Source organism: Tribolium madens, unplaced genomic scaffold (assembly GCF_015345945.1).
Source record: "Tribolium madens isolate multiple individuals breed KSU strain unplaced genomic scaffold, Tmad_KSU_1.1 Scaffold_97;HRSCAF=244;Tcas5.2_LG3a, whole genome shotgun sequence".
NCBI classification, from domain to species: Eukaryota; Metazoa; Arthropoda; class Insecta; order Coleoptera; family Tenebrionidae; genus Tribolium; species Tribolium madens.
The window spans coordinates 6,527,167-6,539,401 of NW_025401069.1; the positions used below are offsets into that span (position 1 = coordinate 6,527,167).

General features: G+C 30.3%; 1 protein-coding gene across 2 annotated transcripts; it reads right to left on the reverse strand.

Annotated features, from left to right (window-relative positions):
* Nucleotides 1–527: 527 nt before the first annotated feature.
* Nucleotides 528–11,428, reverse strand: LOC123014358. 2 transcript variants are annotated; one of them, XM_044413421.1, is made up of 4 exons: nucleotides 11,301–11,428; nucleotides 3,775–3,914; nucleotides 3,187–3,711; nucleotides 528–1,224 (listed from the first exon to the last, which is right to left on the reverse strand). In XM_044413421.1, exons 2-4 carry the CDS (start codon nucleotides 3,900–3,902, stop codon nucleotides 894–896), a joined length of 984 nt encoding a protein of 327 aa, XP_044269356.1. In that variant the 5' UTR covers nucleotides 3,903–3,914; nucleotides 11,301–11,428; the 3' UTR covers nucleotides 528–893. The 2 variants fall into 2 exon arrangements, with proteins under 2 accessions (XP_044269356.1, XP_044269357.1); XM_044413422.1 differs by having other exon boundaries at nucleotides 3,775–3,889; nucleotides 11,301–11,397.
* Between the last annotated feature and the right edge of the window lie 807 nt (nucleotides 11,429–12,235).

Below are 12,235 nucleotides of genomic sequence, written 5' to 3' on the forward strand. Positions count from 1 at the left end.
AATATTTGATAATCAAACCATACTAAAAAAAAATGATTTATTCTCTTATAAAAGCAAATATGCTTTAGCCCGATTTATCATTTATTTATAAAAATAGTTGCTTATTAATATAGAGTTTTGAGTAGTGTGAGCAACAAATTCAGTGAGATTAATTTTTTAGTAGCTTGAAGCACTTGTTTGACAAAAACAGTAAAACATCAATATCTGAAAATAAATAGAAATGACTAAGGTAATCATTAAGGACACACTACCTATATCACATGATTTAATTGGTTTTACAGATAATATACAGAAATACGTGTATTATGCGAGAAAATTATGGCAATCAAATTTGACTTAAAATACAGCTAACAGAGCTGGCCTACTTTACCAATCAACAGCCATCTTTTCAAACAGATGGTAACAATACTTTTCTAACACCAACATCTCACTCTTAGCCTATCTTTGACTTTTCATCTTCATAAAATACATTTATATTAGTATAATTGATTTAAAACTGATGTATTTTATTAGTATAATTGATTTAAATTCCAACAGTGATAGAAACTTTATATAAATAAGCCTAGGCCCAGCCTAAAATTCTGCCATAAATATCAAATTTCAATTATATAATAATCATATAATAAGAAAAAACAACGTTTCTAAAAACTATAAACACATCACAGACTTAAAGTAATAAAATTAGAAAAACGGAACACAACAATTGTACTTAAATAAATAGTACGCGGTTCAGACGTCACATGAGTCAACTAAAACTAAAAGAAGAATCACATAAATATCATATCTAAATGTTTCGATAGCTCTTCCGTCGTTTAATTATCATTAAATACGTGGTAATCACAAAACATGGCTAGTGCTATTTCGAAAAAATCCGGAGATTACAAAATAGTACTTTAGTCGAAAATGGCAGACCAACAAGTCAAAAAATTCAAAAGAAACCTATCGCAAGTCGTACTACTACTGCACCGAGTGTTCTTCATTTTTGGACAATCCATCGCCCTAATACTGCTCTGAGAACTCAAAAGTTTGGGTTTTTCAGTCCCGATGACTCTCGGCTGTGACATTTTATGAGGCAACTCCTCCACCGGCCGATTCTTACTCTTCTCCTTGATGTAAAACTGGATCTTTCGCCACTCCTTCTCCTCCAGGATGTCGCTCCTCGTAGGCCCTTTCTCCCCGTAGATCGTCCGGTTGCAGAACTCCTTCCTGCTCATGAGACCGTACCTAAGGGCACAAAATTATAAACAAAAAATTAACAAAATTTATACTCGCAATTATTAATTATGAGTATTAATTAACTGACTGAAAAGATTTTTATTTAAGTTATTTTTAAATATTTTATGCTTGTACGTGTATAAATAAGTAGTTTTTTCTTTACAAAAGGATGTCTGTAGCTGTCATTTGCATTAAGCAATATTTGGTTGCGTCGGGGCTCATCTTGTCATTTTCAAAAACTGTAATCAATTACATATTATTTATTAACAAAAATACGTTATTACAATTATACCATGCGTTTAAAAAATTAAATATCTAAAACCCGTAAAAGTAAATGGCACTTACAACAAATATACGATAAATGTTCGAAAAAATGGTTTTCTACAAAATTAAAGCTTACCTATACAGTTTTTTTACAAGATCTACTCGGGTATTTTGTATATCAAATAATTTTCGGGATATTGCACGCAGTCTTTAAGAAACAGTTAAACTATTAATGAATTAACGTAAGGATTATTGTAAAAATTGTAAGCTTGTGATTGGACCATATAAAGTCGGCCATTATTTTTATGTAAAAAACCAATCAGTTTATTAGATTTTTGGATTCATTCAAAAATTTAATGCAATGATGTGATTGGTCCGTTTGAAGTCGGCCATTAAAAATAATGTGAGAAGCCAATCACTTTAGACTTCAGCTTAATTCAAAAATGTAGCGAAACTGGCAAATTCAAATTTGTCACATTTCCAATTTTTAATAAAAATGTTACGTGTGGGCCATCTACTTCTAAGTTTTATTGTGAGTGTGTTGTGATAACGAATTCGTACTTTAAAGTACCTAAGTACTTGATTGGGAAATAAAAACTTAATTTGAAGTAGGAATATTATTATTTTACCCATCTTGATGTGTATTTAACAAACACAACATAAATTGGCGACGAGGATACGAAGAAAATTTTCTTCAAGAAGTGAAACATAACCTTACTATGTGCATGGTACGAAAGGTATGAAAAAACTTTTTTCTACAAGTTGCAGAGGCCTGATGAATTATTCTACAATCCTCTATTGAGTGTTCATTAAGTGGACTACCTATGTTTCTAAATTATAAACACAACTCTAAAAATAAAACCAAAAACTTATCAAAATTCGAAATTATGTTCAAGAACTAACAATATCTAGCAATTATTATTATTAAAACATTAAGAACATAACAAGATTTATACAATACACTCGTACAAAAGATTACGGACTGTTTAATTGCCATCAAATTTTAACGTTTCCAAGTTCCAATTTTTAAATCAGTCTTTGTTGAAAAAAATTTTCGTGATATATTTCAAAAGTAAATAAAGAATAAAGTTTACTTGATCTTCTTTATCTTCAACATTTTTTTTTCAGAACGTAGGTAACCATAGGTAGTTAAAACAAAAAAAAACACTTGGTTCCATACTTTTGTTCACCCTACATAGTTGAATATGTAATAAATTAATAAAAAGGTCTAAATTCAATATCGTATCAACGTCTTTAAAACATACGTCGTCGTTACCAGTTAAGAAAATAAAATAATCATTCTATAGGTAAGTACTTTAAACGTAGTATATTAAAATCCTTTCACACTCAGTAGATACCTAATTAATATTTAAACCAAAAAATTGTTTATAATAAAGAGTGATAAAGTTAATTGAATCTCCAGATCAAAAATTGAAAATCATATTTTGTTTATTTATGTCAGCATTTTGTGATACAACTTGAAAAAGTAACTGATAAAAACAGTTATTTTTATATTAGTTCAACTTCATATACGATTCCAGAAAAATAACAATTTAATTTCATTCTTTTTATGTAAATGAAATACATATTGTATAATATTAATCCAACAGATTCGAACAAATCTGCTTTTCATGTTGGCTTTATTGAAACAATTTTGTGATGAAATTGTCTCAATTTTTTTTCGAATTAATTAAAGACAGAAATTACCTGGGGGCGTACCGCAACTCCCGCACCACAGCCTTGATGTTGACCATGTGGGGCAGCAGCGTCCTCCTGTGGCACTCCTTGGTAGCCCACTTGAGCACCGTGGCGTACACCAGCCCCTCGTTGCGCACCTCTAGTGTGTCTCTGGTGAGGATGGCCAGCAGGTCGGAGTAAGACAAGTCGAGGACTTCGTTGTGCTTCAGCACATAATCGGCGTTCTTGTCGATTTCGAGTAGGCAGTTGTGTCGCAAATTATCTGTCAGTTCTTGTACCCAGTCTTTGTCTCTCAGATTCTCGTTCTCCACGATGGGGGGCGCCGAGGGCTCGAAGTCGTTCGGATTCGAGCTCGGCATTTTGCACTGGGACAAATGCGAGAATATAGAGAGGACGTTGGTGCGATCGAGCTTCCGGTCGAGGATCTCGATGCACTGTTTGGCCAGAGGCATGTTCTTCAGATTGACTGCTGTCGACAGCAGTTTGCAGGCGAGGTTGGGGTCCTCGATCTGCAGTTGGTCCGCTTTCATCGAACTGAAAGCCGATAAAAGCACTTAATTTCCTACTGAATCCACAGGGTGCGACGCGGGGTATTACCTGGTGATGTTTTTGTATGCTTCTGCATAGGAGTTTCTCCTAAATTTTGTTTCGGGGGTTTCCTCGGAAGAGACTGTGTTCAGCATTGGTTCTGTTTCCGCGTACGGTTCGTTCGCTACAATCACCATTTTTTATAAAATCTGAAATTCGGATTAAAAAATAATTGATCCTTCTATAAAGACACTTGTGTTTCTGATAACAGTTGGTTTATTAGTAAATTTGAAATTGCAAAAATCGCTTTATTTATACAGACGCGTGCCCAGTTAGAGGTGGAGGTGCTAATAGATATGTGATAACAGTTCCGATAAAAGAGATAAAATTTTGTTTCGTCTACTAACTTAATTAATATTAATTAAAATCTAACTAATTTATTCTTTCATTAAACTAGATATGTCATAATTAAAAAACTTGCATTCAATATTGAATCAAAATGTTAATTACGATTACAGATTGATTCTGGCAGTCAGTTTCTCATTTTCATTATCTTTTTTACAATTGTGTAATGTTTGTATCCAGGAACAATAATTAAACCATATATAGTGTGATTCACCGATAAGTAAGCAATATTTCATAATAATGTCGATCTTGGGATAAAATTTCAAAAAAAAAAAAGTTTAATAAGAACTAGAATTTTTTACATACCAGAGGAGGAAAAAACCTCAAATTGTGTTTGACACTTACAAGTTAGCTATTAGCACTTCTTTTTAAAGTAATGTTAATATTTTTTAAAGAGTGCTTAGTTTTATATTGAGTCTGAAATTGCCATAAAGGTTCTTAGAACCTGTACAACCTGGTACTTTAACAATATAAAAATATGTATAATGAATTTTCCAACGATAACGTTAATAGAACTTCATAAAAATAATTATTCGCAACGTACCCATTACATACCTCTCTTCTCAAAGACACTTTTTTTGTGAAGATATAATAGAATTTGGCTTTTTCCGCAAAAATGCACAGTTGCTTAATGTAGGAAAAATCTTACTAAAGTTGGTTAACTTTTAACATTTTATTTTCATAGTAAAAATTTTAATGATGGTATTGTAATAGCTGTTGCTTATCATTAGCTATTTTATCGACAAAAAACATTACCAAACATCGAATAAAGTTTTAACACAAATTGAAAGCAACATACCAATGGTACAACTCGCTCAACTAAGTCAACAACGGTTAAAAAAGTTCTTTGATTTTGAAAATATTGTGGGCTTTTAAAACATGATGAATTTACGATTTAATTTTTATATTTTTATATTTTTCCTGTGCTCGCAGTTGATTAATGAAAGTTCACATTTTATTAAATGTTCACATTTCATTATTTCCAAATTAAAATAAAATTTGTAACGTTGACGAAATAGAATAAAATTCAGAATAATGTTTAAAATGATAAGCAAGAAAAACTGTAGAATAATATAAACACGACAAGATGTATACAAGATTATCAAATTTAATAGGTATTTCGTAATCTAATATGATGTGAACTATATACTTAATCTTGATTATTTCAGTTTTCAATTTTCTCTTTACATTTCTTGGTTTCATGAAGCGGATTTGACTGTTAATAAATTGATTTATTGGAGATTTTATTATTTGTATGAAATGTTATGAAAAACACAGGTCTTTTAATAAATTATCATCTAAAAAAATGCAAATCCAGAAGATGTAAAGTTTAAATTGAAATAACCTAAATCATTTTAATTCTTAATTATTTGCAGAGTTTTTGATAATTTACAATACTGCTTAACAACCAAAGCATAATATAAGGGTCTAAATTCAATGTATCGACGTCACTAAAACAGACATCACGAGCAAAGAAAATAAAATAACCGAAACAGTGAAACTCCTACAATCCTACAAATGATCAATACTCCAGAATTGACGTTGCATTATTTGTAGTGCAAGATGTGCTATAATAATATGTACGACCACTCAATGCGTCATTAAATGATTTTTTATCATAATTTGAATCTCCAGAATCATGTTGTGTTTGGAATGTCATATCATGTCAATGTTTTGTGATATTCGGGAACATTTTTATTTAAATGAAACATTGCAATTTATTAATCCAACAATAAATTTTGCTTAAATCTACTTTCGAAGTTGGTAACGATATAAACAATGAATTAGTAATGTTTTAATTGCGTTATCGTTTTATGATAAAGTTGACACAATTCTCTTTTTATAGAGATTAAACAAATTAATTAAAGAAACTGTATTCCCTCTGTAAATATTTATTGTTTCTCAAATAAACCGACACAGTTTAAAGTAATAATATTCATTGCATTCAGACTATTGTAGACTTCTGTAAATGTGTAGGTAATCTCTAAACAAAGTTATTAAAAGGACAATTAGCGCCTTTAAAATGCGTAAACTGAAAGATTCAATTTTGTCGCGTGGTTATCCACATTTGCACTATGTTTCAAACAAACAAATAAATATGTTACGTTTAGAAATTCACACGTTACGAATTTAATATAAGTTAACCAGCTTAATACTTTATTAAATTAAGTCTAGAGTCATAAAAGGGCGTCAGGTGGTACACAAACACCGACGTCACGATTCTTGGTTTTATTCCTTGATTAAAAAATTTAATTATTTCATTCATGTACGAGCTTCGCAAAAGTCTTATCGGTTCTTGACATAGCAACTACCTTTAATAAATCAGGATAATTATAATTTTTTCGAGCATGTGGTAGGGCTCCAACTGATGAATGAAATAACTTGACATCTCCTGTTCCGAACACAACATAATACCAAATTCAGGTGTGTCTATTCAAATGCTAACATCTTTTATTGCAATCCGGTCCCCAACTTGCGCATAAAATCTTTTCAGGTCAATAATCACTCTCGTAGACTACCCAACCTTCTTTAATAAGCAAATATTTAACTGCTTTACAATCGTAAGCAAGATAGTATTGAGAATCTAATATTTGTCCGGTTAAGAATAAAATGCATTAAGTACACACCGCTCATGAAATTAATTATACAAAACGAATGAACTTTATCAGCTTATAATAATATTAAGGTAGGTTTTGCGAAATCTCAAGCAATGTTGTTTACATACATTTTGCAGTTTGTATCAGTTGTTGTCACAGTTTTTTTAAATCATCATATAACAATAGGTGTACAAAATGATATATCTCTCACAAATAATATATATGTATATGGATTTATACCAAAACAACTAAAGATATCTCATTTTTAATCGCTAAAAAAGTAAAAAACTCGAAAACATTTTAATCATGATCTCATTCATAGCTTTTTGCTATGCATTCTGTAAAATAAGGAAAATTGATAAAATTTTATATATACTAAATTCCTAAAAAGCGTCGTCTGGCGTCATACAGTATTTTAGATAATGTAATCGAAGAGGATAGTTTCATCACAGTTTTTTACTTTTGGTACTACTCTCAATTATTATTCATTTTTACCTACACATACGACAAAAATAACTTTTTCCAATTTGATTGTGAAAAGCAACCATTGTGATATGTCATTTTAGTTGTCAAATGTGCTTAATTTTATCACTAGTGTCAAAAAGTGTGGCATAAAGGTGACAAATAACACTATTTCCATAGCAACGCCCCGACACTAGTATGATTTTGGAAAATTATTGAAATTACAGATTAAAATTCGAATTTGATGCCTATGCTCTTCACAACCAAATTGGAAAAAATCTTCACGTCTAGTGCAAAACCTACACTTATCTAAAATTTTAGAAATTCTATGCTACTACTGTTGTGATTGTTGATATTAAATCATTTTTTGATATGAACATGTTCTTTGGACAAGTTACTTGAAAATTGTAAAATATTCCAGACCTTGACTAGCAATACTTAGTTTAATAGTGTAAGCACTCGCTTAATACCAAATTTCATAAAACACAGTTTTAATAACAAAATCTATATTCACACCATTCAGACTTTACAATTTGATGGCTCAACTCATTTTTCCCAAAACCCTACATGGCCTTTCCCATTTTTAGTCGGAATCGTCATCTAATCCCGACTGCTTTGTTTTTACCAAAATAAACATAAAATATGATCGGGTTCCGATTTCGCTATGTTCCATATTATCTAAGGTTGTTTCAATCAATAGTATTTATTTATCAACAAAGTGTGAGGGTTTTGTGGTGCCATATTAATTAATTTTCTGCAGTAAACTTGTTTCTGACATTTTAGGAGCTATGTAAATTTTAATCGTGTAAACATAGAAATAACATTTTTAAATAGCATTTTAAGAAAATAAAACTCTAGAATCTAATTAAAATGTAACTCATACCTGCAGTGATGACAACAACGGTGCATAAAAGTAGGTATTATCAACATCAAATGGAAATATTTCATTATTTACTATATTTGTTTAATTATTATTAATAAGAAGGAAAAGATCTATTTATTTAGTTTATACCTACTTAAGTATGTATAACTTTTGCCATATTTTGTAAATCCTTAGCTAGTGTAACTAAATGTTGTTAAAGAAAAAAAAAGAAATTATTCGCTCGTATTTTGCATTAGATAAGAGTTATTAGTATTCTGTGAGCTTCACCTATTCGCTTCATCATGGAAAATGCTGGTGAAAATTAAGTTTCTCACCAAGTGATACAAATAACTACAGAATAATTATTATTGACTGGTGACTAAAATGATGAAATTCGTGTTGCGAATCTGTGATAATAAGTTGAACAAGTGGAAATATGGTTGTGGCTTTTTATTTAAGGTTTGATATGCTTTATGTTTATGAGATAATTACATGACAAATGATTTCCTTTAGTACGTTTTAATCATAAATAAACGATGCAGTTCTTTGTTAAACATCACTTTGATAAATACAAAATATAAATTTTTATTTTGAGCACCACATTCAGGACAGGAAAATTTTGTAGAAATTTTATAGTAAAAAACTAAATATAACCAAATTTATAACTTTACTTGTACTTCTATATATTCACAGAATTAATAAAAAAGACCTTATTTTAATACGTGTTAATTGAGGAAAAGACACAATTCACCATTTTGTAACTTAACTTGTTTGTAATAGGTATCTATTTAATTTAAGCCAAAGCATAATTTTTCAAAATTTTGCAATAAATTTGTTATTCAACATTCATTTCCTGAATGGTATATAACAGTTATAGATACTAAATCCACTGCATCATGTATTTAGGTTTTTTTTAATGAAACACCCAATATTTTTGGATTCTTTAGTTGGTGATGTTTTTAAACTTTTATTGGGCGTTTTTATTTAGTTTTTTTGAAAAAAAAAAACACAATTTTTACATGAAACATCAAACACCGATTTTTTTCTTTTTGCAGCTAAGAGGGTCAGGTTTTATTAAACTATTGGTCACCGACCAAGTAAAGCCCAAAATAACTCAACTATTCTCACGTAAATCTTATTTAGAAATTCCAGTTTGTTGACCCTGAAGTAAAGTTTTCAAATTTTGTTAAACTATATTTTCACTTTATTACTTGTTAGTTATTACATTTTAAACTACTTTTATATTTATTACTGTTATAGTTATTTACGGTACAAGTGTGTTATAAACAGGAGTAAATCACACAAGAAAAGGTTTACTCCAAAAGCCCGTAGGGTTCTGAAATGACTTATTTGTTCTTATTAAACATCAAATCAAAACATTTTTTTCATGAAACTGGATTTGTTTAGATATAAATTTGATCATTTTTAATTAATTTGTTATCATAATATGATATGAACCAAATATGTATTGACAACATCAGATATCGAAAAATTATTAATTAAATTCTTGACATAATTACTACTTACTACATATGTATTTTAATAATGAAAAATTTGTAAACAGTCCCAAAAAATTATATCAACAATGGTTTCAGTGACATCATTACCGTTTAATTAATTAATTTTGTGAACACATTTGGCTCACATATTTCACACATCCAGCAATTATCTCCATTATAAAAATAAAAATTTAAATGTTACATCACAGGAATTACACTTTTTAATCCCAGGCAGTGCCTCCTTACCATCAATCCCCAGTGGAAATAAACAAAAAGGCCCGATCAAGATTTTTGCTAAAATTAGAAGCATGCATAACTCTGCAATCTGCCAACACAAATAAAAATAGACCGAAAGTGTGTTTTCGTGCGTTCCTCAGCACATGACGAAGATTCCAAAATATATTTGAACAAATTCACCGTTGCATTTATAGCAGCAACCCATATAATTTTTTATTGGTTAATAATCACTTGAGCTATATTTCTACGAGTACTACGAGGCTCGACCTACCCCGCTAGGTCATCACGTAGTACGCAGGGGTGCATAAAACATACAGGTAGAAATCGATACCGACTCCAGCTCGAACCATTGCTCTCCGAAACCGCTTCTTCAGTAATCAATTTTTTTATTGAGAGGACGGCTCGCAAGGCCCAGTGTCAAGCCTGTTTTGTCCCATTTGAGCCAATCACACGGACGATCTTTTGATTAAGGTTTCAAGAGCATGCGGGTATCAAGTATTCAACTTCAAGTGCAAAAATTTTAAATGGTGTTCGCAGTCTACCACAGGAAAATTGTTTTTTCCAATTAACAGTATGTTTCCATTGTAGACAAATATAATAACCCATTTTGCCCGCACAAGTCTTAATTAAAAAATAAAATTGTACTTACTATTATCAACAAATTTCAAGGATATCAACATTTTGTTCTAATACAGTTTTTGTTTTTTTTTTTACTTTAAACTACGACTGAAAATAAAACAATAATTCTATTGTAGAAAATATTACAATTTATTATTTTGTCAATTCTTGTTTCAATTTTGCGGTTAATTATAGTTGAAAGGGAGAATAATTTACGAAACAAGGCATAAATAATTTACTGAAAATTGTATTTCTGTATCCACTCCGCTTTTCCACCCACAATTAATTAATTAAACAAGGGTGTCAATGACATGTTAACCAATATGAATAAATTTTTTTATCAGTTATGTAAGATCAAAGAATATCGGCAATTTAGTTCCTTGATTGTAATAAAGGTCAGCTACCCAATTCCTGCAGATTGGCGGAACGATATGGCGGACATGACCTAGATAGTATTTGATAGTATTTACTACAAAACCCATCATTATAATTGCTTGACGAAATAAGAATAATAAAATATTCAACTAAGAGAAAAAATCAATAAAACCAACGCAATCAATTCTGACGTTGCTCTGTATCCATAAACACTCAAAATTAGTCAGCGTGAGGTTTTCCATTTTAATGTTTATAATAAACTCTTTGTATCATAAACCAATTTTCGAGTAAGTGATTTACAAACCGAGAAATATTCAAATTAGCACGATTTTTACTGCTTCCGATGTGTCATTGTAAAGGCATCAATGCTATTTTGTTACTTTTCAAAAAACAAATCCCCAAATTACACTATTATCAAAACTAGAATTTGTAATAGTTGAGTGTTTATGTCCGTCTTATTTACATTGACACTTTGCCAAGTTTTTCAGGTTTTTCACAATTGTCATGCGCTCTCTGTTCTTTGAAATTAATTTTTCTTACCTATGAACATTTACGTAACGAGTCACCAGTCAAAAAGGCACTGAAAACTGATAATATCAATGGTGATTGTTTACGTCGCTAAAGCGACAGACTTCACTATGTTGTGGATTTCAACTGAGCTTGCGGACTCCATGCGAGCTTTGCCAGGATTCGCGCGCAGTCTCGGTTTCCAACGGAAGCTCTTAAACTGCGAGAAAGGTAATCCTGCTGTTTCAGGACTACTCACCAGAAATATTCATTTCGATAGCTTTTCGAGTCTAGGGTTGAAAAACAGACAGGACTACATGACAAGATTCTGGATTATCCTTGCAGGAAATGTTAAAATTTTGATTTTTAGTGATAAATAGATAAACAGTTGCAATTTAATTTTAAATGAATCTTGTAACGGTCATTTTGTTTACATGATAGTTTATTAATTCGTGATAACTGATAAGCGTTATCAAAGATGCAGTAACGGACATTTTAATGGGAAATAACAATTAACAAAACTACCGTTAAGAGATCAAAGTGTCAGTGGAATTTTTTGATATAAAAGTCGGTAGTCTTTAAATTTAATAAAGGAAAAGACAATTTTAAAATTCTGATTAATGCATGTTTTGCAAATACCTTTTTAAATTATAAGATAAAATAAAATAATATTTACATAAACTATTTTCCATTTAAACATAAACATTTCTGTGCCCTTTGAGGTAAGACGTAAAAAGTACTTCTATACTAACATAAGCGTATAATTGTTCCAAAGTGTTTGTGCATCAAGCCACCTAAAGAATTTAAAAGTTATCAGAAAAACTATATTTGAATCGACCTTACAAAAGAATTTAAAATGTTTAAAAAAAAAGCTCAATAATTGTTAATCAGAAGATTTGACAGTGTCAACAGATTAAGGAATTTGAAATAAAAATCGAAAAAATATTGTAAACAAAGCGGTCGCTTAT